General features: G+C 42.4%; 1 protein-coding gene across 1 annotated transcript; it reads left to right on the top strand.

Moving 5' to 3' along the window:
• Positions 1 to 867: 867 nt before the first annotated feature.
• On the top strand, positions 868 to 23,542 carry CDK7 (cyclin dependent kinase 7). Its single transcript, XM_056848616.1, is given in 13 exon segments — positions 868 to 957; positions 959 to 1,048; positions 7,093 to 7,152; positions 9,153 to 9,186; positions 10,552 to 10,619; positions 11,811 to 11,879; positions 12,624 to 12,734; positions 14,894 to 15,012; positions 18,111 to 18,210; positions 19,277 to 19,363; positions 19,520 to 19,669; positions 21,786 to 21,933; positions 23,329 to 23,542. Coding segments are annotated over 13 exon segments (1,152 nt in total). The 3' UTR covers positions 23,355 to 23,542.
• Positions 23,543 to 27,943: the final 4,401 nt, after the last annotated feature.

Below are 27,943 nucleotides of genomic sequence, written 5' to 3'. Positions count from 1 at the left end.
TGTAAAATAAGACTCACCCTAACTTACATGATGCATACGAAGAAATTAACTGGTGAAGAGCGCCAACAGATTGAATAACAAAGACTTTGGGAGGCACCTCACCTGTATTTATAATAAACAATTATTATAATAAACAATTACAATTTAGTGTCTAATCATTATCACTGTGTGAGGCTCATTCTGAATGCTGACTGACTTCTCAAGCCTTGAGTTGCTGCTTCCCTTTCGTTTGCATACCTTCTGTACCAGAAGTTGCGAGAAAGGCAAGGCAGTACATAGGGGCAGATGATCTCCGTCATAAAGTAACCAGGTAGCACCCGCGTGTTTCTAATGTTACAAACTGCAGTCGCAGATGGCACACTGGGTCCTTCAGCTTTAGCAAAGCGACAAAATCAGTTAATAGATATTTTTAAAACTGTTTAGACACTTCTTCAGAAGTCGGGTGATGGGTCACTTTTTAAGGGGTGGAGGGTCGAAGGGGTATCTTGGGGTTGTTGTTTTTTTGAACTTTATATATACTTAATACATTCATGGTTACAAAATTATAGATACTCTTGCATTTTCTTTTTTTTATTTTCTTTTTTTAATTATTGTATTTGTTTGTTTTATTTTATGTTATAAAAATAAAATAAAAAATTATATAAAAAAAATCAGCCAAGCCACGAGCGGAAGCGTTCCAGAGGTCGCCTCACTTCCGTCGGCAGCAGAAAGGTCGCCGTTCGCGTCGGCCTAGAACGAATTCGAAGACTTCCGGAAGCGCCTCGTTTTGTTTTAGAGACCGTTGCTAAGGTCTGGCGGAAGCCGAGCGGGCGACTTTTATTGGTTACCGCCTGGCGCATGCGCAGGAGGCCAGGGCGGGCCCTGGAGATGGAGGCGGAGTGTCACGCGGCGGGGGCGGGGAGGGAGCCGGAAGCGGCTCGGAGCGTCTGCGGAGACGGTTTTAAATCCCCCTTCCTTTCCCTTCCCCCACCCCTCTTCTGCTGTCGGCATGGATGCGCGAGCTCGAGCCAAGCGCTACGAAAAGCTGGCCTTCCTGGGCGAAGGGCAGGTAAAGCACACCGTTAGAGGGTTGCGAGCTGGAGAATGGAAACGGAGGGAGGGGGGAGAAAGAGCAGGTGTGCCGCGGGTAGAAAGCTCCGGGCGAACTGGGACAAAAGTGTGTGAAAATACAGGGTGCGCGTTGTGGCTGTTGTTTTTTACGAATAACCTCCAGCCCCTTGTCTGTGCTTCCCCAAGTACACAATGCATGAAAGTAGCAACGTGTACCCCACCCTTGTAACAGCCTGAGTGTTTTTTCCTGAGTGGGCCCCCCCACACACACACACACCTTGCTCAGTGTTCGACGGATCCTTTTGTATTGCTTTATTCTGCAGTGGTTTGTTCTGCCTTACACTGTTTCAGAAGTTAAGAATCATAGTGTTGGAAGGGACCCCCAGGGTCATCTAGTCCAGCCCCCTGCACAATGCAGGAAATTCACAACTACCTCCCCCACACACACACACCCAGTGACCCCCATGCCCAGAAGATGCCCAAGATGCCCTCCCTCTCATGAAGTGCCTAAGGTCATAGAATCAGCATTGCTGATGATATGGTAAACAAGGGTTCGTGGGGGGAGAGAGACCTGAGATCGATATTTCAAGAAAACAGTTTATTTGCAGCTGCTGACCCAGAGGCCCTAATGGGCAGAAATCTCTGCGCTCCGATCATACTGAGGAAGGGATATTTATCCAAATTCAAGATATGACAACCCATCAACATTCAGGGTAGGCTGATAACACTCCAGACATCGAGGCGGCAGTGGAGTAATAGTTTCACCCAGTTCTTGTTATGGTTTACTGTAACCCTCCATGACTCTTGCCCCAATTCCTTAGCACACAGGCATACACACACAGAGATATCCTGCCCAGCAACAAGCTATTCCCTTGCTGTCCTAATACATATACAGAAAGGAAAAGAGATTATTACAAATTGCTAAATCAGTGGATCTTCCATAGTCAGGGGAAGTCTACCTGCTGTCACACTGACAGATGGCCATCTAGCCTCTTCCTAAAAACCTCCAGGGAAGGAAAGCTTACCACCTCCCGAGGAAGCCTGTTCCACTGAGGAACCGCTCTGTTAGAAAATTCTTGTTTCTGATTGGTTAATGATTCATTGGTTCTTGTAGGTTATCCGGGCTGTGTAACCGTGGTCTTGGAATTTTCTTTCCTGACGTTTCGCCAGCAACTGTGGCAGGCATCTTCAGAGTAGTAACACTGAAGGACAGTGTCTCTCAGTGTCAAGGGTGTAGGAAGAGTAATATATAGTCAGAAAGGGGTTGGGTTTGAGCTGAGTATTGTCCTGCAAAAGTATTGTCCTGTAAGTATCAAGATAATGTGCTAATGAGGGTATGGTATGTTAATATGGGACCACAAAACGCAGCATACAAACAAGGATAAAAGAACATGAAAGATACTGCAGACTTGGCCAACCTGAGAAATCAGCAGTGGCTGAACATGGACTGACACAAACAGGACACAGGGTCTTATTCCAAGACACTGAAAGACTGGACAATTCTACCAACTATTTTGTCAGATTGCACAGAGAAGCCATTGAAATTCATAAACATCAGCACAACTTTAACAGAAAAGAGGAGAGTTTAAGAATGAATAAGGCTTGGCTTCCTGCCCTGAAAAACCTCCAGACAAAGACAACATTCAACAATAGCCATACAGATTAGCTTTGGATTACACACATTAACAGATCACTTCAGGATACAATGGTTCCATATTAACATACCATACCCTCATTAGCACATTATCTTGATACTTACAGGACAATACTTTTGCAGGACAATACTCAGCTCAAACCCAACCCCTTTCTGACTATATATTACTCTTCCTACACCCTTGACACTGAGAGACACTGTCCTTCAGTGTTACTACTCTGAAGATGCCTGCCACAGTTGCTGGCGAAACGTCAGGAAAGAAAATTCCAAGACCACGGTTACACAGCCCGGATAACCTACAAGAACCAATGAACTCTGACCGTGAAAGCCTTCGACAATAGGTTAATGATTCGTTGAAAAAACAAATAACCCCTGCCCTGCACTCTGCTGTTGTGTGTATGAAGTGCCCTCAAGTCCTAGGCGACTTATGGCAACCCGGTAAGTTTTCAAGGCAAGTGACTTAACAGAGGTGTTGTGCTAATGCCTTCCTCTGCATAGCAACCCTGGTATTCCTTGGTGATATCCCATCCAAGTACTAGCCTGGGCCATCCCTGTCAGGGCACTCTGCTGTTACCAGCAATTTGAAGAGAGCTTTGCCAGCAACTGAAGGAGTGTGTATTTATAGGTGTGAAAGATAAATATCTGTTTTCTAGAGAGCTTTGGGCAAGGGCACCTCAAGCAACTCTCACTAACAAGGTATTTCCCCCACTGTAGAACTATGTGAGGAACACATAAGTACCTCTTTATACCAAAAGTACATTGTCTGCCACACACGTGTGTGTTTCCAGCTGTCATCCCATGCATATCCCACAGTCTGTTGTCTACAGTCAAATGCCATGTTGCAACTGTTGCCAGTCTTTGGGAAGGGTCTCTTACCTAAAGGATTGTCCTAAAGCATTTTTAAAACTATGGTAAACACCCCGCAAAGTGAAGAAACAGGCACACAGAAGGAGCCTACTATAAGACACACCTCAAAAAAGTAACAGAACCCCACTACTTGTGACACCTAATACCCAGTAGAAACCAGTCCAACATCGATACCCTGACCTGGACCATGATAATATTTTTGCACAGGCCTTGGGTGGTGGGCCTTACCTTGCTTACAGACAATATCCCCATGTAAAACTGCTAGCAACTACTTGCAACCAAACAAAGCAGGAACCAGGCCCTACAAAAACTTCAGGTGTTAACATTGGCTCCATATGCATTCAGGCAATTCTATTGCATGGTTTAATACCACAATCTGCACACTATCTTGGGCTTATCCTGTAATGTGATATATATGATCCCGTGTCAACAATGCTTTGCTGGTCTTTGAATCAGACAAATAGGTCAGTCAGTATGCAAAAGAATAAACCAATGCACATCTTACCTTAAATGTGACAATATTCAAAAGCCAGTGGGAGAGCATTTCAGTTCTCCAAGGCATGCCATTACTGTTCTTAATCACCGTATTCCAGCAAACGAACTTCGGAGAAAGACTTCAGCATAGGGTTCATCAAGAAGTTTGACACCATCTACCAAAGGCCTGAGATTCCTCAGCCATTAGGGATTATGGATCTCTCCCCAGAGAGATTCATCTGTCTCCCTTTATTGTTGCCTTCTGCCAGCAGGTGAAAACTTTTTTTTTTGCTTGGTTTGGTATTCCCCCACGAACCTTTGATGGCTCTCCTCACTGGTTGTGTTGTCACGGTTCATGCTGTTGATGTGACTAGGCTCTTGGAAAAGACCATTTCCTGAGAAATTATATATTATCTTATTCAGCCAGTCACCAAAGCAAGACTCAATGATTTACTTACTTTTAAAAAGCAAGTCTTTTTCTTGAAGTGTGCCAAATAAATTTATAAACAGTGGGTTTCATTTTACCTTTTATTTCACATAAAATATATGCATGTGAGTATTTACACACTCTTAAAAACATGTCATAAAGTATAAACATTATGATTCTTTACATGTTCATTTATGCAAGCAATCTTAAACAACCTTAAGCATTTTCTATGTTTCTGTATATTTCTCTATATGAGAGTTCAAACCTTGAACTTGTAATTCCATTTCATTCAGGAATATAACAGTTACAGAAATCTTGTAAAATATGATTAGTACAATGGAAAAGGACCTGTTATAGTTAAAAGCATCTTATTTCAGAGTACCTAGAATATAAAACATAAGTTGCATTAAACCAAGTATAACCTTATATTATTTCTAAATCTCTCCAGCTCATATGCTTAGCATAGGGAAATTTGTAAAGGTTTAAACATAAGTTAGGACCTTTGTTCATTCTCAGGATATGCAAAACCTTTTCTGTAAGATTCTATGTTCTAGCAATATTTTTGGTATATGCAAAGGTCAGAGAATCTCTGGTTCCTAGTTCATATAAGAGCTGAAGTCTAAAAGCTCTTATTTCATGCTAGTTTAGGTTCATGAAAATATAGAACTATCTTGTTCTGTATCAGAGAAAGCTGCTTCATGCCAATCTGGTCAGTACTCTGCAAGACCATCAATCAGTCAGTAACTTGTAGCTATGTGTAGCTTTTATATTCAAGAGTTGTTCTTAAAACTCTGAAGTATCTCTATATGCCAATTGTAGAGAGATCTCTAGAGGTATGTGAACCTCTAGTTCAGTGCAAGAGTCTCTGTATAAGCACTCTGTGTATGCACTATCGTTATAGCTGAGTGCAGAAGCGTCCCCTGCCCGATGGGGAAACCTCTGGCTCACTCATACCCTGAGAGATATCTCTGGTTGTTTAGAGAAATCTCTGAGAGCGTCTCAAAGAACCATGTTCCTAGTCTCTTGGAAAGCCAAGTCAGACTATATAGATCTTTGTGAGAACTCATTAATCCTTGCTGGAATCAATGAGATGTCAGTATTCCAAATATGGAAAGATCCCATTACTCTTAGACCCACATTAAGGTTAGTAGGAATTCTAAGAGTCTCCATCCTATTCATAGGAAGGAATAGTCTGCAAGCATCCATTTCAGACATCCAGCCTTAGCAAGTTATCTTTAAATGAATCTCCTCCAAAAAGGAGCCTTTTCCAATCTCACAAGAAGTTTTGTGAAATATCACGCAAGATATAAAATAATAGAATGAGCTATGGCCAGACAACAGTGTTGCCCTCCAATACCTCAATTCTTATATCTCACACAAGAGATGAGGAAAGCTAATGGCCAGACAATCAGTATTGTCCTCCACTAACACTCCTAGGTTTTATATCTTGGAGATGTGTGAAGAGAGTGAGGTCAGACAGCCGAAACTGTCTTCCATCAACCCTCTCTCCTTTCTGCCTGTTCGGCTCTGCCTTATATCCTTTCCAGATCAAAGGTTATCTTGATCTGTTGCTGCTCCTGCAGTGTGTGGCAGGGCTTCTACACCCCTGGTTATGGTGCTCTTGCATCTGTGAAGCCTTGGGTTTGTCCTTGACAATGTGTTGTCATATCCTTGCCAAAGATGCAGTGCTAAGGAGAATAGTTTAATCCTCTAGGTTAGCAGCTGCGAGGAAGCTAACCTAACACATCATTACATCATACAGTTCAAAGTCAGCATATTCACAGGATATTTAAACATTCCCTCTCTGCTTATTTGACCTTGAGATGAGCTCTCACTCCTAGAGGAGAAAGACCCTTAGTCAAAGGAGAAAGACCCTTAGTTAATGACCTTGCTCCAAGACAGCAAGATAGCTTAACTCATATAAGGAAGAGAATCCCTATGCTTCTGATAAACAGTGCTGATGTCTCTTCATATCCATATGGCAGGCAACTATACACAGCTCATAACCTTGCAGCTGTATGCCTATCTTAGAGGAGTACTGAAAACCCCTCCTGAGAACAAGTATTGTATAACCATTACAGCATTATGGTACAGCATTATTCTGCATCATTTATACATCTAAGAGTATGATATGGGATTATATGAGCATTTTATCCTTCATGTACATCCAGGGCCGTGACAGTGTGTTTGTGTGTACATGTTTAAACTCTGTTGTAATGTTTTAAGGTTGTTGCCTTGAGAACCCTATTTGGGTGGAAAGGTGGCATAGAAATGTTTTAAATAGAATATAGTTTTAAGTAGCTATATCATTAGAAGTAGCCTTTTATATCATGTTAGCTTCTAAGCTAAGGAAGAAATTTGTTAAAAATTAGACCCCAAAGCTGACACAGAAAGAATAATTTTAGGAGAACTATAACATCCAATTCAGTAACAAATATGTATATATGCTGCTTCCTGTAACATTTAAAAAAAATTATTCATGTAACTCGGGGTGTTGTGGGCTTTACATTGTGTATGGTTTTAATCTGAACATTGTTAAGGTCTGTGACTAAAACATTAATAAATTGGAACTTGGACTATCATTAGAAAACTGAACTTTTAATATGTTTTTCCCCTTCAGTTTGCAACTGTTTACAAAGCAAGAGACAAAAACACAAATCAAATTGTTGCTATTAAAAAAGTAAGTACTTGCTTTTTGCCCATTTCTGACATCATGCCAAAGCATGGCTTCCACCAACCCTAGTTAAGAACCCAAGCCATCATTTGTGCTTCTAAATTGTTAGCCAAACCGTGCTCTAGAGATGCTTAGTAGCTTTTGTTGTTCATCTGCTCAGCATCCCCATCCCCAGGGACCTAGAGACAAGAAAACCTCAGGTCAGGCTCATCATTTCAGATATACCAAACCATGGTTTTCAAACCCATTGGTTCTGACTCTGATTTATTGGTCAATCAGAAAACATGTCTGATCAATTAAGACATCGCAGCAAGCTATAATTAGAAAGAATGTCTTCATGGTATTTGGCTAGTAATTTTTATTATTTTAAAATATTTTTATTATTTTTAAACTCAAAAGCAGAATTTATCCCCTGCATCATTCAGAATAGAATGTTCTGTTTGGTCCCAAGGTAGTATTCTGTTTTCAAACAAGCAGACCCATTCATTTTTCTGGTTTTTTTTTCTAGCCATAATAACAACAACATTTATTTACAGCTATTTTGGCAGATGAAACAGAGGCAAGCCTTACACAGAATAAATTTACAGTCCAAGACTAATAAAATTATGTGACACCGAATTGACCATTTTCCAAATTAGTTTGGAGATATACTCTAAGGCAACGTACCTTAAGTGCAACCGTACAGTATTTTTTGACCTGAGTGGTAATGGGGTAATTATCTCCCAACAAAAACGTTTTAGTCCATTCACAATCTCCACAACCACCCATTTTCCCAATATGAGGGTTCAATAATCATGGAGCGGGCTGTCTTAAAAACATCTGAAAAAAACCATGTCCAGTGGTTTCCTAGTCCCCTGCATTGCAGGGGCAAAATCTCTCCGCTCTAGGGATTTTCTTAAATTTCCATTCTAAAATGGCAGAAGGTAAGCCTGCACATGTAGCCAGTATATATGCCCTCCAGTGTGTATTCATTTCCAGGGAATGCAGGTAGGCAGCTGGTGTTAAGATATACCTGGAATAATGGGGTGCTATAAATGCAGGGGAATTTTCTCTGGCCTTTTTCATTGCAAAATTGACTTCTTTTGCAAGTTCACAGTCAATAGACAAAATGGGTGAGTCTCATAACTGGACTGGCCCCAGAGCAGAACTTCTACAGTTTCTGAGGAATGTTTACTTGCTTTCCGCTTCTACAATCCCTGGCTATATGACAAAAATTCATTGTGCTAGGTACATTTCACTGAAAATTAGTAAAGTGTACATTAGTAAAGTGTTCAATTCACTTCTCTCCCCCCACCACCACCCAAATGTTTTGGTATCAAGTGTGCCTTCTAGAATATGATCTAGAATCCACCATAGTGTACTAGTGTCCTGTGGCACGTCTCCAGGGGTTTCTTGGCAGGTGAATGGATGTGGAGATGGATCATAATAAAAGTAATGCAGTTAAGTCGTTTGCTGCCTCCTGTATATTTTGTGTGTTTTTCATCATGAGAAATGGCAGTTTAATCAAACTACAGACAAGTCCCATTCTGCTAGCTGTACTTCAATTAATATTCCAATGATGGCCAGCATGCTGAAGGGATGCTAATCCATAGTACAAAGTTAATCTGATATTCTTCTGTATAGCTAACTGTGTCCATATAACCGTGCACAGCCCATTAAAACCCATTAAAGTTTTTTAAAGTAGGGCTTCTCTGCTAAATGCATGTTGGGAGGGGGAATCCCATTGAGTTTCCATGTAAACATAGTTAGGTTTCAATCAGTTTAGATCACTTGCTGGCCTCCAGTGTAGTGTCAGAGAATCATACTAGGATCTGGGAGACCCCAGCTCAAATCCCCACTTTGCCATGAAAACTTGTTCGTTGACACCCTGGGTCATCGTGAAGGTAAAATGGAGGGGCGAATAATGTAAAGCCACTTTGAGTCCCAATTGGGGAAAAGGCCAGGGCATAAATGAAAGAAGTACATAATTAGCAGTGTTGCCCTAATAAAAACAATTCTGTTTTTAGATTAAACTTGGACATCGATCAGAAGCAAAGGATGGTAAGTATTTGAATAATATAAGAGTGTACAGATTACTTTGACAGCTGAATTTTATCACAGTGGTGTTGCAGGGATTAATTCAATCAGGCAAACCTTTACTGGCATACGCAATACCTGCAGAGAACATAATCATACAATTTTACCCAACAGAGCTTGCCTGTTCCTGTTTACTGTATCTTTCACGGATCCACATTGCATGTTGCAAAAACTTAGCTACATGGTCAATTGTGGCCACATCCTGAGTAGACATAAGAAAGGCTACCTTGCGCTCAACTGGGTGCCATTCCCTACCAGCGAACAAGAGGTTGATAAACTTAAGTTGGATTCTCTGATAAAGGGGGCAGTGCAAAATAACATGTGATTCATTCCACAGGGGCATAACCTTGCAGTGAGTGTTATTGATTGAAATCTCCCCTGTAATATTGATGAGGGTAGCACATTTAATTTTGCCACATTCTAGGGGTTAAATCTCCTTGCAGAGTGAATTTAACTTGGCAGCTTGTGGATGACTAGAGTTTTTTAATTAGATAAAATAGTCTTTTGTCCATCTCCATCTTCAAAAGTTTGTCCCACAGAAGGTCTCTCAGTATAGAGTCAAACGTTCCTTTAAAGTCAAGGAAGGCAGCGAATAATTTAGATTTCCCCCCTCCACTATGTTTATTTACAAGATGTGACAGAACAATGCAATGGTCAAGCGTTGATTTTCCTTTGCAGAATCCAATCTGTTCAGGGCCCAAAATATTCTGCTCAGACAACCATGCTATAAATTTATTAGCCAGGTTTCTGGCATAAAGTTTCGTAGGGATTAATTTATCTTTTCACTTTTGTGAGAAAGATAATTAAGGTTAATGTTGTTTCCTTTGAACCAGACAAGTAGCATAATGTTGCTCATAGAGGATGTGAACCTTTCTGTCTATTACTAAAGTAATAACTTGTCCCTAGACAACACTGTAAGTAGAACATATTTCTTTATGGGAATGGTGTAGTTAATAATACATGACCATAATCCTACAGAATTGGGGAAGATAGAGTCTTTGAATCAAATGAGTTTAGGCATGCCCAGTTTGGTCCAACCAAGTGCCAGTGCAGCACACATGGATTTCCCCATGTTCCCTTATCCACCTGTTCCTTTGACCTCTGGAAAGATGATGATTTCCAGACCCACATGTTCACTTCAGTCTAGGCCCAGGGGACTTGGGAGTCAAAGCCACAGCCTCAAAGATGTAAACCTGGCATGCGTACATGACCTAAACCACTGCTGCTCCTTGTCCAGGGTGACTTTTTGACTAAGATAGCAGTACTGGAGGCTCTTTGTAGAAAGTTTAACTTTGTTGTTACTACCTTTTGTGTGTTCTTTCAATCCAGGTATAAACAGAACAGCTCTTAGAGAAATCAAACTGCTGCAGGAGCTTAGCCACCCAAATATTATTGGAGTAAGTATGATATAGAGTTTGTGAGAAATATTCTGTCACCCTGTGAGCTTTTATGAATGTAGTCTATTAGAAGTGGTTTTTTCAGTGAGAAAGGGTTTAACTGTAGGGTTTTTTTTTATTTGACACCAGCAAATTCTCTTTCCTTTATAGTGGAGTTGGCTGAATAGTGTTAGCCTTAAAAGGTAGAAGATTGCTAAGAACCCCACTTGTATGTTAGGACCAACTGATACGTTATCAGCATGGTATGGGAACTATTTATTTGTGGCTTCTTCCCATGCAATATCTGTACATTGAAGTAACATGAGAATGACGTGGCTCCATTTAGTAGAATGTCAATACTCCTGAGTGACATTCATTTGGTGAGATGCATCCCGCAGAAGTGTTCTGAAATCCAAAAGTTGTCAGAGTAGGGTGGGTAGAAGCCAAGAAGCCCTAATGCAGCATGAAGCTAGCATGTGAATATGGCCTCATTGTTGGCCTGCTTCTGTTTTTTTTTTTTAATTTGGTGCATTTTATCCCACCATTCCTTCAAAGAGCACAGAGTGGCGTACATGGTTCACATGGTTCTCCCTTTCTGTCTTCAGAACAGCTCTGTGAGTTAGCTTAGGTGGAGAGAGAATGACTGGCTCAAGGTCATCCAGGAAGTTTCATGAAAGAGCGGGGAGAGGGGATTTGAACCTAGATAATCTCAGTCCTAGTCCAACATTCTAACTATTACACCATGGTAGTTCTCCCAGTTCTGTTGGTATCTTGATTTGAAATGGAATAAGACTTCAGAATCACACTACTGCATGTATTTTACTAACCCAGGTTAGAATTTAAGGCATTATTTAGAGTTGCTTGTCTGCTTTTGTTTTTAATCTGTTCAGCACTTCCATTTCTATGGCACTGTGAACTGGAGAGGTGGAGCAGGGGCAGTAGGTATGATTAATTAATTCACAGGTCAAGCCAAATATTTTGTACAGCCACTTCAAGCCATAGTTTCATGAATCCTATTTTCTGGCTGATCATTATCTGTGTTCTCTCAATTCCGATATCACCTCAAGCCGTAATTAACTGTACTTATAGTGTCTAAAGTAAGCCCCAGTGTTTAAAACCTGGCAGATGTTGCTGCATTTCACAACAGTTTATAAAGCCTATATTACAGAACAAGAACATCAAAGTAATTGAACAATTTTTCTCAACTTTCAGCTTCTAGATGCATTTGGACACAAATCAAACATCAGTTTAGTGTTTGACTTTATGGAAACAGATTTAGAGGTAAGGTTGCTTAAACCATGACTAATTCACTGGCTTCTTAAATCTGGACAAAACACACAGACAAACTTGGATTTTACTAAGTATGTTCTCTTTTTTAAATACTGTAGCTAAAAATCATGGGAGGAAAGTTACAGGGGGCTAAAGAGGGACATGGGAAAGATACTGGGGTGCAGAAGAGGCAGTGGTTCTCAAAAATCTGCAGTCATTAGCTTCCAAATAAAGGTTTGGATGATATGTTAAAGACCAGTGTAATAACTGAGGCATGCATGGAAGCCAGCCTTTGTAATAAGCTCTGTGTGGCCTCAAGAGGAAAGAAGTGTACAGCCAAAGTAGTTCCATAACTACTCTCTGAAGCTAATGCAAGCTGAAATTGAGTGGTTGTAATTGATAAGTCTCCCCAACTGAAGCAGTTCTATGTTGTTAGACAGAAAATGAGCACACACATTCACAGAGAAGCTGAACCGTATGAGGTTGCTATAATAAATATTGCATTTGTGTAGACTGATGAGGAGTGATTGATATATTGATCGATGATGCCTGCATTTTCCATAACCACTTTTCATTTTCAGTGTACATAGCATTTTGCAATTTTGAGAGAGGTTTGTATTAGAGAGAGAGGCTCTCCAGTGAGTTTCGTCTGTGTCGAGTGAACATATCGTTGGGGGCTGCATGTTTCAGGATAATTTTGTATTTCTTTAAAATTTAGTAATGCTATTTTTAAAACCCTTTTGTATTCGTTTACAGGTTATAATAAAAGACACGAGTCTTGTGTTGACACCCTCTCACATCAAAGCATACATGCTGATGACGCTTCAGGGTTTAGAATATTTACATGATCACTGGATCCTTCATAGGGTAAGTCTTGACATTTAAATGATTCTTTCCTGAGCAAACAATGAGTTGCCCACATGCAGGTCGTTGGGTCCAACATCGGATGGTGCCAAAAAAAGCCGTAATTCCGAGCTTAAGGAAAGCCCTGAGTCCTCTCTCAAGGCTATGAACACATTGCTATAAAAAGTAGAACAAACTTTTTATAGCAGTTTTCTGAAGGGTAGTGCTGATGGGCTGGAGTCCTACAAACCTGCTCACAGAAGTGGATTTTCTTTCACCTTCCCCTTCTCACAGCAGTCCTCCCCACCTCCACAAAAGACATATTGTGGGCCAAAAAACTGTGCAACTTGGACCTGCAGTGAGGTGGTGGGCTTGAGTGAAGTCATCCCTCTTGGCTCAGTGTACTTTCCACACACTGCTGGTGGGAGGGCGAAGGATGATTTCTCAGGCCCTCATGTTGCAACTTAAGTGTAAGGATTTGTCACTGGCAACCAAGATCAGGTTAATTCATGCCATCGTATTCCCTATTATGGATGTGAGAGCTGGACAATGAAGAAAGCTGATAGGAAGAAAGTAGATTCCTTTGAAACGTGGTGTTGGAGGAGAGTGTTACGGATACCCTGGACCGCCAAAAAAAACAAATCAGTGGGTTTTAGATCAAATCAAGCCTGAACTGACCCTAGAAGCTAAAATGACTAAACTGAGGCTGTCATACTTTGGGCATATTATGAGAAGGCAAGAGTCACTGGAAAAGACAATCATGCTAGGAAAAGTTGAAGGCAGCAGGAAAAGGAAGACCCAACAAGAGATGGATTGACTCTATAAAGGAAGCCACGGCCCTCAATTTGCAAGATCTGAGCAAGGCTGTTAAGGTTGGGACACTTCGGAGGACATTGATTTGTAGGGTCGCCATGAGTCGGAAACAATTTGACGGCACTTAACACACACACACACACACATGTTGCAAGACAACGCTGCTGGCATGAGGAGGGGGGAATCACAGGATGTTGCTGTGGCGAAGATCTTTGCTCAGAGGATTTGGATCCTAAGATGCTGTTCCATCTTCAGAGGAGGAGATGGGAGATTTTTGCCCATTCCACTTTCCTGCGTTAGACTCCCTGCGTACACCCACCCTGTTCCTTCAGGAGCACAATTTGAGGCACACAGAAGGTTGCAGTGAGGGAGAGGGACGGACAGGGAAAGTGGACGGAAAGAACTTTTTCCTTCCTCTCCCAAAATACTTGCCCATCAGCTTCTGATTCAGGACAAACAAAAGGAAATGCTTCTTTACACAATGAGTGATTAAAATGTGGAATCCACTACCAGAGGATGTAGTGATGGCCACAAGCATAGACAGCTAGACAGATTCATGGAGTAGAGTTCTATCAGTGGCTACTAGCCATGATGATTAAAGAGAGCCTCCATGTTCAGAGGCAACAAACAGAATACAAGTGTGAGGAGGCAACATAATAGGAAGGCCTTGCCCTCGATTCCCTGTTGTTGGCCTTCCAGGGTAATTGGTTGGCCACAGTGTGAGATGAGACAGGATGCTGAACTAGATGGTCTGATTCAGCTGGGTGCTTCTTATGATGCCAAACCTTGTACTGGTGACGTGGTCAGTATGCTTCATCCTAAGCTCTTATTTATAGGAGCCCCGTGGCGCAGAGTGGTAAGCTGCAGTACTGCAGTCCAAGCTCTGCTCACGACCTGAGTTCGATCCCAATGGAAGTTGGTTTCAGGTAGCCGGCTCAAGGTTGACTCAGCCTTCCATCCTTCCAAGGTCGGTTAAATGAGTAAAGGGAAGATGACTGGGGAGGGCACTGGCAAACCACCCCGCAAACAAAGTCTGCCTAGAAAACGTCGGAATGTGACGTTACCCCATGGGTCAGGAATGACCCGGTGCTTGCACAGGGGACCTTTACCTTTTTAAGCTCTTATTTGTTGATGGGGTACGTTTGCGGTCCTGGTCTTGAAAAACTGCTTTTTGCTTGCAAACGTGACAGTTAAAGCCTGATTCTAAATTATTAATTGTAGCTTGCATCTCAGTCCTGTGTGCATTTGCTTACAAATTTCCGGGTGTTTTTAGTGAAGAATATTCCTGTTTAAAGGTACATCTTGATTTCAGTTTTTAAAGAAACAATGGAAGGGAAGGTATTTACTCTCTGTTTTCTCTCTTCTTTTAGGATCTTAAGCCAAACAATTTGTTGCTAGATGAAAATGGAGTTTTGAAATTGGCTGATTTTGGTTTGGCCAAATCTTTTGGAAGTCCAAATAGAGTTTACACGCATCAAGTAGTAACAAGGTAAGAAAAAGATCCTTTTAACATGAACATACATAACTTGCCCACAAACCAGGATTGTTTTAATGTGCAGTAAAATAGTTAAAATGAATAATGGTGTTTATGGAAGCTGTGCTATAATTTAAACAGCATGTATAAATATATATGCAGTACCTTTTTTTTTTTGAAATATTTTTATTACTCTTTATATCAACATTCTCATTCCAAATAATACATAGACTTCACTTTACATTTTACTCCCCCGTGATACCCGCCACCCCCGGAACTTCTCAAAAACAATCTTTATCCATGAGCATAGCCTTTAAGTTGTTGAGCTATATTTGGGTTGGCTTCTCCTCTGTTGATCCAGTCCACATACAAAGTCCATTTTACTTTAATCTCTTCAGTGTTGTTCTCTCTAGTTGTATCCTTTATTATAGTTGCCACAATGTCTGATTGAATATATTCAAATAAGTAATTATTCCAAAGATCCAGAGTCCATTTCTTCCGATCTTTCCATCCACGTGCAATTACTGCCTGGGCTGTTAATAACATAGCCTTGCAAAGTTCTTGTTTTCCTGGGGTTAGGCTTAACTCTCCCCATACTGCTTTGAATAGTATCTCTATATTAACTTGAATATTAATTTGCAGCATATTTTCCATTATTTTACTAATTACTTCCCAGAACCCTTTAACTCCTATCACATTCTACCCACATATGTCCACAATGCCAACATTTGGGGGCTCTAGCCCCAAACATATATGCTAGTTGCATAGGGGTCCGGTACCATTTCCATATTACCTTTCTTCCTAATTCTTTATATTTCCATAATTTCACGCTTCGAATTCCTTTCTTCAATCTATCCAAGTCATGTTCTGCGAATTGTCTTTCTGTGTGCCATTTACTTTGTAACACTCTTAGAAGATCCTGCTTATTAAAAACAATATATGCAGTACTTGACTTCTTGCAGAGATGCTGTTCAGCATACACAGAAGGTGTCTGAATCTTACAGACAAGGTCACTGTGATGTAGCCTTGGCTGCAGATTTGCTGGACCTTTACCTTTTTGAATTAGCTCCCTGGCTTGAGAGTCATAAGACAGATTGGGGGTCTCTTCAGATGATTGTTCAATGACATCAAAGTTTCCAATTTTGTGTTAGACTGGAATCCTTCCTTCCCCCAGGGGGCCATGCTGAACCAGTAAGGAACACAGACTCAGTACTTCAACCAAAACAAACTAATTTTTTATGGAGACACATATGTAGCAAATGAAAACAGGAGCCATAAAGACTGATCTGAATCAGTACACAGAGTGAAAGGCAGAGCCACTGGCTGCAGGGACAGTTGCCTAAAAGTTGAGTAAGATAAAGCTTCAAAGGTTCACAGCACATACAGTCGTAAGAAAAATATAAAGGATTAGATTCAGTAATTCATCACTGGAGGGTGCTGAAGGCTGCAGATTTGTCCTTCTTCCTCCCCACCTCCAGCAGCCATACCCAACCCCAGGAAAGTTGACTCCTATGGTCATGAGACCTACATGTTTTGGTGGGCTGCTGAAGTGAGGAAGGGGAAGAAGGTAAAATTGTCCTTCCTGCTTCTTCCATCAGTCAGGAGGGAACAGTTTTACCCTCCTCACTGCAGCCTACCAGCTCAGGTGTCTGGTACTCCATGTGGATCCCACAGCTCTGGGAATCAATTTACACAGGGTTGAAAATAGCTGCCGGGGGGTGGAGGGGGGAGCAGGGAAGATCTAAGATCCTTCAGTTGGGTCTGCAAAGCGCATTGCAAATTAAAGAACAATTACAAATGGTTACCTAGTAATAAAATTCCCTGCTATCTGTAGCAGTTTGCTCTTCCAATCCATCCACTCTCCAGCCCTTCCAAAATACTCTAAATTACAAAATCAGTTTTGGCAGCTTACCTGAAGATTGGTCTCAGGGTTCCTTCCAGCAGTACCGGGGGGGGGGGGGGGGAAGGAAGAAGAAGCATCCCTCACACAACCTATGCTGTACCTGTTAACATTTTTCCCAGGTTACAGAGTAGTTTTTCAACTTTCATTTTCCCTTTCCCCCCTCATTTTAATCCAAGGGACAATGCAGCCAGCATTTTCCCTTAAACAAATACCCCATGCACTTATACCTGATGTAGTGGTCAAACAAAAGTAAGCGTCAATGTTGGCCACTATTCTACAGAAGTTGTTGCTGAGTTAGATTCTGTCGTTCTCTCCCCCTGTTGCTTTGGTACAATGATGTTGCCTCATTCAGCTTTCATTCTCAGATGTGTTGAAAGATTTGAATTGCTGCCAGGTTGACTCTTCTATGAAGAGAATGCCTCACCAAGCTCCACAGTAATGGTACAATGGCCTCCATTTTTCTTCTCCTGTATCTTGAAAAGGAGGAAAGCCTAATAAGCATGGTGTAGTGGTTAAGAGCGGTGGTTTGGAGTGGTAGACTCTGACCTGGAGAACCGGGTTTGATTTCCCCTCCCCCCCTCCTCTACATGAGCAGTGGAGGCTAATCTGGTGAACTGGATTTGTTTTCCCATTCTTACACACGAAGCCAGCTGGGTGACCTTGGGCTAGTCACACTTTCTCAACCTCACCTACCTCACAAGGTGTCTGTTGTGGGGAGGGGAAGGGAAGGTGACTGTAAGCCAGTTTGATTCTCCCTTAAGTGGTAGAGAAAGTCGGCATATAAAAACCAACTCTTCTTCTTTTTCTTATAGCATGCTGGCAATGATGCGTCACATTACATGCAACAGCCAGCCACTAATTGGGGTGTTGCATGCAAACACAAGGGTGTGTATTTTATAAGAGAATCCAGAAGAGCCAGTATATCAAATCTGTAATTAGTTCTAGTATTCATTCTGCTGAATTGGCTTTGGCAGCTGGGTTCTTCAACAAACCACTATTGAAAACTTTTGTTTTATAAACAAATAAACTATTTGTTTATTGGACAGACCTTTGAAGAAAAAAATGCTGGAATACTTTTTTAAAAAAAACCTCTTTCACCCTTTAAAGACAATGGACTTTATATTGTTTTCAGATTACAGAGCAGATAAAGGTATTACGTGCACCTTATTCATTGAAAGGCAAATGCAAGGTATCTGCATTTTTTCCCCAGGTGGTATCGAGCTCCTGAACTACTGTTTGGTGCTAGAATGTATGGTGTTGGCGTGGACATGTGGGCCGTTGGATGCATATTGGCTGAGTTGCTTCTACGGGTAAGACCTGAGCTTACCTGACAACTAAAATTTGCTCTTGCACATATGGTTAGTTGTTCTGACACCTTACAATGCTGTCCCATCGCAGACCCTCCTCCCTGCTTCAAGCTGAACTTTTGTGAGCTTCAGTGGCCTCAGAATAGGTGGGAGTAGCAAAAAGCCATTAAGCTCCCAATCCCTGGCTGGCTGGTTCTCTGTACCATAGAACCTCCCCGGCCCATCTCTCCCTTGGCTTTGGTTCTAGTCCTTAAGTTGCTCCATCTCCTTTATTCCTTCACCAGTGGACCTACTCCTCCCATGATCCTTCTCTCCAAAAGAGAAACTTACACACTCCTCGTCCAATCCCTTGCTGGGCCCTACCTGGTTGTCTGCCCTCACTCCCAAGATTCCTTGCTGCCACCTTCCTCTGGGAAACATATTCCCCTGAGGCCCATTGGGGCTTCTTGTGAGGTACTCCTGCCTTTTTGCTCTGCTTTGACTGCAGGCTGCTGGTAGTCTCTTGGCACTTCCTTTCTGTCAGCCTTGGAGGAAGTGCCTTGCCCTTTCCATCCCTTGCCATAGCTGCTGGGAAAGACAGTCCCACAAGGTGTGGGGCTGCTGAGGATTCACCTGCCAGAGGGCGGGGCGCTGCCTGCCAGGCCAATGATGACAGGGGTGTTGAGAAGCCACCTGGAGGTAAGTGCAGCAACGCCAACTGGGTTGGTGTGGTTTGGGGCATGGTGGAGGCATCCCAAGGGGAGCAAGGCACCTTCAGCACCACTCCTGGAGATGTCCGGGAGGCCTGTGCTTGGAGTGTCTCTGGACAAACACCCTACTATCCCCTCTTATCAGTTATAAAAGTAAGGTACATATTGAGGTCCGTATGAACCCTAAATACGGGTAATGTCATATCTTTGATTCAATTTGTTTATTGGACAGACCAATTTCTACTACATTACATTTCTAGATGGGGCACTGCTACTAGAGAAACAAGTTTTGAAGGAGTATGATCAATGTTTAATGGTATATTTTTGTTTAAAAATACAGAATTTAATCGGTCAAAAACATTGTGTTCACCTGATTACAGGTTCCATTTTTGCCAGGAGACTCGGACCTGGATCAGCTCACAAGGATATTTGAAACCCTGGGTACTCCAACAGAGGAACAATGGCCTGTAAGTCCAATATGTAACAGAAACCAACAAGAGAAGCTGATGAAAATGGATTGTTTTACTAGTTGTAAAGCTGATGTGTTTTTACAGATGAAGTCTGTTAACTTCTCAGTAATCATGGCATAGTAAAAGGCCTCGATGATGTTTCTCGTTGACCAGGGGATGACCAGTCTTCCAGATTATGTGACTTTTAAACATTTCCCTGGAATGCCGTTTCATCACATCTTCAGTGCCGCTGGTGATGATTTACTAGAACTATTGCAAGGCTTATTTATATTTAATCCTTCTACAAGGGTCACAGCTACTGAGGTATGTACCCCCATGATAATTTTAAAACTCACTACAAAACCTTTTGGGGATTTACCTGTATGCTCCTATTGCTTGGCAAGCTGATCCTACTTTGATTGTCTCTGAACTGACCTTGATTGCCTTCTGCCCTCACAGGTGAAGCAAATGTAGATTCTGCACAAGCTCCTACATACATACAGTCTTTTGTACTGCAGTTGGATGCTCTGTTCTGTTTGGGATCTGTTCATAAATTCTTGCTGCCTGCTACTATACAAGCATGATCTGATGGAAGTTTTGAGCTATATCTTTAGATCTGACCCTGGGAAAAACACCAGGAAGTTAAACCTCCCTACAAAAATGAAGAATGTTGACCAGGGTCTTGTGATGTAACAGTTGGCACTGTGAGGTTGCCTAGCAGCCATGGCACTGGAGCCTGGGCCTAGGCAACTCCAACCCAATCTTGCAGGTTTGGGAGAAAGCAGCAGAGATTTGGGAGGGGAGGAAGTGGAGAAAGGGCTGGGAAGCGAAAGTGGAACAAATGTCTAGGGGGATTTACCTCCCCCATGAGTCTCATAGGTCCCCAGCTTGTCTCAGGTAATTCAGGTGGTTAGAATTCTAACTCCTGAATTTCTACCATCCTCTAGCTGGTTGGTGGGGAAATCAGTACCTTAGTTGCATTCTGGCTCCATTTTTACTGTTCCTTTCAATGAATAGTGACAGCCTCACATAAAACTCTCTCTTATTGAATTGAGTGCTGCGAAATAATGTGGAGCTCCATCTCTTTCATTCCCCATCTTTAACATATTTTCAGTCTGATGTATCAGCAATGCGCTTCTAAGTAAAACAAAGTTTGTGATCCATGCGGCTCCTTCATTACTAGTTCTGGTATAGTTACTGAATTGTCTTTCTATTTCTATTCTGACAACTGCTAAGTCAAATAGATTGCAGAATTTAATCTGAACAATGTTGTGCCATTCCAATAACATAGTTAAATTAAGAGAGGAGTGGACGTGTTCATGGAGGAGAGGGATATTCATGGCTACTAGTAAAAATAGATACTAGTCATGATGCATACCTATTCTCTCCAGGATCAGAGGAGCATGCCTGTTATATTAGGTGCTTTGGAACACAGGCAGGATGGTGCTGCTGCGGGCTTCCTAGAGGCACCTGGTTGGCCACTATGTGAACAGACTGTTGGACTTGATGGATCTTGTTCTGATCCAGCATGGCCTTTCTTATGTTCTTATCTATGCAAGGTTACTCAAGGCAGTGAACTCAGTGTGACTAATTCCCAAGTACATAGTATTGTGTCTTGAGCAATCATGTATCTGAGCTTCTCCCAGCACTTATTTGCAACAATTTCTAAAAGCCCCCATGCAGAATTTTGAGAATTCAGATGGGGAAAATGCATCTAGAGAGGGGCAAATCCAAGGCAAAATCTCCCATGCATTAATGACCCTTGAGCTTATTTGTTAAATGCATACCATTTCAATGTCCAAAGTGATTCACATACATTATCATAGTAATACTTGTAACAGCTTACAGCCCTATAAGGTAGTCTAGTACATATTTGCATAATTGCTTTCCTGTCTTTCTGTGGCATTACATCCAAGGCAACTTTCAATCTGTAAATGCCTAAAATGCTTGCCATTGGGTTGCCATGAGTTGGAAGCACTTAACACACACACACACAAAGATAAACAAAATTACCATAACAGTAAATACTAAACAATCAGAAAAAAAGCTGGCAGCAATGAAATCAGCAGTTAAAAAAAGTAAAGATAAGCAGCAGTTCAAATACTTAACTAAATAGTACTAACGGTATTATCCCTATATTGCTGGGGAGGATGAAGCTGAAAGAAAGCAGTTTGCCTAAAGCTGAGTTTGTGGCTGTGATGTAGTTTTACCCTGTGACCACCTTAACTACAGCTCATTTGCTTAGCCCCCCACGCTACATCAGCTAGAGCTGTGTCATAAAAAAATCTGCTTTGCTCACATGCAAAGCACTGAAGTATTCACTTGCTCACCACACCTTCCTCTTTCCCACCACAATATATTCTTAATTGAGCGCTTTAAAAGAATACATACATGCAGTTATGTGAAGATCTTAGCAATATCTTGTTTTGACCTTTCTAAGGCATTGAAACACAGCTATTTTAGTAACCGGCCAGCACCAACACCAGGAAACCAATTGCCAAGACCCAACTGCCCTGCAGAAGCCTTGAAAGAACAACCAAATCCAGTTCCAAATCTGAAGAGGAAAAGAACAGATGCAAAAGATCAAGGTAATGTCCTTAAAGCCTAAAAAACCTTTTAATTCTCCCACATTTGGAAACATAATGCAATATTGACAGTCACATGTATGTTGCAAGTAAAGTAGCTTGCTACGCTACATCCAGAAAATCAGCATGCAGCTGCTCTTGGGCTGGTAGTGGAGATACTGGTCGTCTATGGCACCAGGGATCTGACCTTGTTAAGTTCCTGGTTACAGGAGATTTGATGATGTTGACGTTGTTTGAGCAAGGCAGCAACCAGGGGGCTGAAACTCTCCATAAAGCCCAGTCATGGAAGAATGGACCAGCTTCCAGAAAGTGAATTTTCTGTTTGCATTTCCTGGAGCATGGGGGTTCAGATGATCATAGGTGCTCTCTCTTTAGTCCCCACAAGGGCTTGTAAATATACTCAGCATGGCTGGAAATGCCTTAAAGGGAACTTATCAAATGAAACCCTACCAAAGAGGCTTGAATTTCCCTCTTGCTGTCTCAGAAGTTATGCCTTCAGTATGGACCTGGGGCTTGGAAGAAAAACCTTGCCCCACACAGAAATCAACATGCAACTTTGAGTTGACCTTTTAAAAATCAAGTAATTGATTCCCTTTGATGCTCGGACTGGATTTGCTACAGTGAATTTTTCTGGAAAAGAATTTATAGCTAATTCCCAGGCCAAGCATATATTGCTTTTCTGGATGCAGGCCCCCTCTGAAAAATGCATCTCCAGCCACTCCCTTAAGTATCTGGGGATGAATATTTTGCAACTGACATGATCAACGTATTCTTTTACCTGTCTTCTGATATGATTAAGAGTTTAGTCTGAACAGTTAATGACAAACATTATAGTTTCCCAAGTACGTAGGTTGCCATTTTCTTCAGGCATAAGATCTTATAAGAATTATGTAAGGTTGCATATTTGAACGGTCAAAATATACTCAACTGGTTACATGCAGTTGAATGTAATAATCAGTGATCCTTTTTAAATCACACATCTTCCCTAAATTACAAAATTGTATACAAAGTGCCTTGAACACTCTAAAATGATAAGTAATAATGCAGTAGACCTAACAGCATTTGGGGCTTTGGGGGGAGGTGGAAGGGCAGTGATCAGCTACATTAAACAGTAATCTTTGGTGTATGGTGGTTCAGTAAATGGCCAAGAAACCACAGATCTTGGCTTTTTGCTTCCAGTCCCCAAACCATAATCTTTGATGCCTTTAGAGGTCAGATAGTTGATGTTTGGGTTTCCGTCATATTCCTAGACTAGCCCATGGTCTTGAGACTAGTGAGAACTGTATCATTGTAGTAAAATTTGGGGAGAGACTGGGCTTTGACAATCCTTTATTGGGTATCAAGTCCTTAATCCTGATGATTAAATTGCCTTGTTCTTAAATGTGCTTATTTTTTTAGGATTGCCCAAAAAATTAATATTTTGACTACCATGGAAATGAGTATTGAATATTTTTGCTGCTGAAGTCTGAAAAGGTGAAATGTAAAGAGTCAAAATGAACATGGATGAAAACTAAAATTGTAAAAGTAAACATGTGTGAAGTGTGTGTGTGTAATTCAGTTCTACAACCATGTATTTTTATTATGGCTTTAAAAATAAAAGTGCAAAAAATTGTTTAATAATATGGAGTATTAGATCTGGGATAGAGGGAATCCAGTATGTGGCACTGCTAAAAGGAGTGTTCTAGTATACATCCATGGGGGTAAGAAATTGTAAAGAAATCCCAGGTGCATAGGGTGCTGATCTGTGTACAGATGAGTCTTTGTTCTCCCAGTATCTATGTTAGATGGAGAAGAGGCCAAAATGTGCGCTGACTTCTTTCTAGTTAGACATGCCAATGCCGTTTGCATGAGGTGATGTTTGTCTGATGTCTCGCAGATGTGTGCTTGGAAAGCCTCTATTATATGTCAGTATTTAAATACTTTTCCCCTCCCAAGACAACCAAACTATAAGTGAGGGAAATAAATATGTTCTGCAGTGGATAAAGATAATGGGAACTTAGACCTGTGTTCAAGTGGTCATCTCAGTCATGGGCTTGCTAGGTAAACTGGGATACATTTTGCCCTCAAATTATTATTTGAAACATCTCTGCTACCTTTCCATCCAACTCAGGGTTCCTAGTATGGCAGTCATTAAAACAGGTAGGAGGGCTAATAAGAGTTAGTGAGGGAATGCCAAGCAAAGCAAAGTCTTCACTGTAGAGGGAAACAGACCAAGCCATGGGGAGGGAGTTCCCAAACTTCACTGTCATGACTGAAAAGGCCTTTTCTTGCATTGCTACCTGTCTAGCCTCAAATGGCAAGGGGTACCCAGAGCAAGTCCTCTGAAGATTTTATTTAATTCATTCATTTATATTCCACCTTTATTCCCAATGGGGACCCAAAGCGGCATACATCAGCCTCCTCTCCTTCATTTTATCCTCACGAGCCTGTGAGGTAGGTTAGGCCGAGAGAGTATGACTTGTGCAAGGTCATCCAGCGAGCTTCCATGGCACACGTGGGGATTGGAACCTGGGTCTTCCAGATGTCAGAGACCAGACTGGTCAGGTACGTTTATATAGGAGTAGGCAGTGCTTAAAATATGCTAGCCCCAAGCTGTATGGGGCTTTAGAGGTCAACACCAGCGTCTTGAATTGGACCCAGAAGCAAACTGGAAGCCAGTGCAGATGGAGCAAGACCAGCGTGATATGGTCCTTATGACCTTCTCCAGTCAACATCCTGGCTGCAGCATGCTATGTCAGTTGGAGCTTCCGGACAGTCTTCAAGGGCAGCCCCACATAGGGCATATTGCAGAAATCTAATCTGCATGTTATCAGGGCATGCACTGTAGTGGTGGGAAAGGCTCACCAGCCAAGTTGGTGAAAGGCATTCCTGGCCACTGTTGCCACCTGTTTTGTCCAAGAGGAAGACCAGGTTTAGTAGCACCCCCAAGACACACACCTGCTTCTTTAGGAGTGATACAACCCCATCCTAAACAGGAGACATCCCAATTCCTGGGTCAAACCTTCCTCCCAGCAGTAGCATCTCCATTTGGTCCAGATCAAGTTTTAGTTTGTTAGCCCTCGTCCCTCCCAAATCTGCTTCCAGGCCACCAGTTCATGGTTTCCACAGCCTCCCTGGGGTCTGCTGGAAGCATGAGATAGAGCTGAATGTCATCAGCATACTGGTGGTAACCCAGCCCAAATGACCTCTCCAAGAAGTAAGAAGGCTTTGTGGGACCCTGTAGGCCAGGGGCTGAGCAGCTGTTCCCCAGTACCACGTTCTGATTCCAACCTTCGAGGTTGGACTGCAAACAGTGCCTCCTTGTCCAAACCCCACAAGGTGGTCCAGGATACCAGAAATGGTATGGGAATGTGTTCTGTTTCAGAGAGGCATTATGAAGGATAAAGGTTATACAACATCCTGTACACTTTAAAAGTGGATCAGATTTGGTAGTACTGTATCTCTGTCAAATGGGAGATTATCAGAAGGGAGGTTGCAGTTCTTGCTGCAAATTGGGGCAGCAGACTATACAATTAAAAACAATGTATAATATATACAATAAGGCAGGATCATTAAATGCCTGGATTTTCACCCCAATGTATGTGGTTCCATGGTCCTTTACTGAACAAGCAAAACAAAATTGTTCCCTGCCTTGAGGAGTTTACAAGCTAAAATCTGACAGAGAACCACAGAGGGTGGGGGAGAAGTCAAGCTGCATTTGATTTTGGTTATATAAAAATTATCCCCACTTTTCTGAGGTAGCTTTTATTGTTTTTTTAAGGCAAACAAGTTCATTAATTTTCTAGCTACGAAGCATATACGTAGTTCTGTGTTCAAATTATTTCGCATACGTTATTGCTATTATAGCATTCTTGTATGGCAGGCCAGTACTGTAGACAGGAGAGAAAGTGGCTCATCTAAAGCTACTTGATAAGTTTTGAACTGGTAGCCTCCAGTAGTCAATATGGTGTAGTAGTTAGAGGGCTGGACTAGAGTGAGGAAGGCCACTGAGAGTTCAGATCTCCAAGGGCGGTTGCGAAGATAACAGGAATTGGAGAGCTTTGCTTGCTACCTTGAGCACTTTGTAGAAAGGGCAGGATAAAAATGTGAGCCATCCAAAGCACTTTCATTTCTTGAAACTGCACATAGATCTCTGTCGCCAGGATAAAAGGAATTGTGCTTACAGCTGACCAACTTTCTTCCCACCTTTTGTTTGTGGCTCATGCTGATCAGTTTATCTTGATATGTTGATATGAACTGCCGGTTCATGAAGAGTCAGGCTTATGGCAACATGCCATGTACCTAAAGACCCAGGTGGCCAATCCATTTTCAGTTTAAATTACACTGAGATTGTAACTCATGTGAAGCCTTTCCCATAGATGGGATGGTCTAGTTTACCCATTGGGAAGTTGATTTTTATTTGTGCCTTGCTTTTCAGCCCATTGAGTTGTGATGGGTATTGGTTCAAATATGTGCTCTGATAGCATTGCTACGACTTCTGCTAGAACCAATCTGCAGATAGGTATAACGTTAGCCCAGGTATTATTTGTATTTCTTTGTTAACCTAACCATCACTCCTGCTTATAGCTGGGGGGTTCCCTTTGCTGCAGCAGCGGTGAGAGGCATGGCTGTTTCCCAGATCATCTGGTCAGCACCTGACTTCCTCCAAGGACTTTCCCACGTGGGGAAGTCAAGCCAGCTTGGCTGAAAGAAGAAGAGTTGGTTCTGCCGACTTTCTCTACCACTTAAGGAAGAATCAAACCGGCTTACAATCACATTCCCTTCCCCTTCTCACAACAGACACCCTGTGAGGTAGGTGGGGCTGAGAGAGCTGTGACTAGCCCAAGGTCACCCTGCTGGCTTCGTAGGAGTGGGGAAACCAACCCAGTTCACCAGATTAGCCTCTGCGGAGGAGAGGGGAATCAAACCTGGTTCTCCGGATCAGAGCCCACCGCTCCAAACCACCGCTCTTAACCACCACACCGGCTCTCCAACCAAAGCCCCACTGCAACGCACCATCTGCTCCCCATCACATGACACTGCCTTATACTGAATGAGACCCTTTGTCAGGAGCAGGCCATGAGGATGGTATATGGTGGTAGTGTGCTGCTTCCAGGTGCTGTTGTGCTATTCTGTCCAAGGCCAGTCTAAGCCCTGCGTTTAGTCTTCATAGACTCCCATACTGTGGGAATTGCCGAGTGCTCCTTCCTGCCTGTTGAAGGGGGGGGGTTGCCTGGGTAACCGGTTATCTCCTTTTGCTCTCCCATACATGCTGTATGCCTTGCCTTTGACCCTTACTAGTGTCCTAATGTGAGCTCTAGCCCTGTGGCAAACCCATAAACAGATTTCAGCAGACGGCAAATCCACGAAAGCAGTTTTATTGGCTAGAATCAACAGGTTTCAGAAGCCATATTCAAAAGGACACTAGTAAGGGGCAAAGGCCTGACCTGGATGGCCCAGGCTAGCCTGATCTCGTCAGATCTCAGAAGCTAAGCAGGGTCAGCCCTGGTTAGTCTTTGGATGGGAGACCACCAAGGAAGTCCAGGGTTGCTGTGCAGAGGAAGGCACTGGCAAACCACCACTGTGAGTCTCTTGCCATGAAAACCCCAAAAGGGGTCGCCATAAGTCAGCTGCGACTTGACGGCACTTTACACACACACAAGGGGCAAAGGCAAGGCACATAGCATGTATGGGAGAGCAAAAGGAGATAACCGGTTACCCAGGCAAAAAAAAAACCCCTCCAACAGGCAGGAAGGAGCACGGCGATTCCCACAGTATGGGAGTCTATGAAGACTAAACACGGGGCTTAGACTGCCCAACGGCACCTGGCAGCAGCACAACACTACCACATGCCATCCTCACGGCCTGCTCCTGACACCCTTGGGATCCATCAAAGGGAGAAAACGCGCGGTCGCTTTATCCTCCTTTAATCCCTGATCCAGCCAGGATCCAGCCTGGATCGAACGCACGCGTTGCGCCTACCGTGCGGTCGCTCCTGGCTAAGACGGGGATTAAAGGAGGACAAAGCGACCGC

The sequence above is a fragment of the Euleptes europaea genome, chromosome 4, assembly GCF_029931775.1.
Source record: "Euleptes europaea isolate rEulEur1 chromosome 4, rEulEur1.hap1, whole genome shotgun sequence".
NCBI lineage: Eukaryota > Metazoa > Chordata > Lepidosauria > Squamata > Sphaerodactylidae > Euleptes > Euleptes europaea.
The sequence above is the reverse complement of the archived record's forward strand: the minus strand, read 5'-3'. Positions and strand labels throughout refer to the sequence as shown.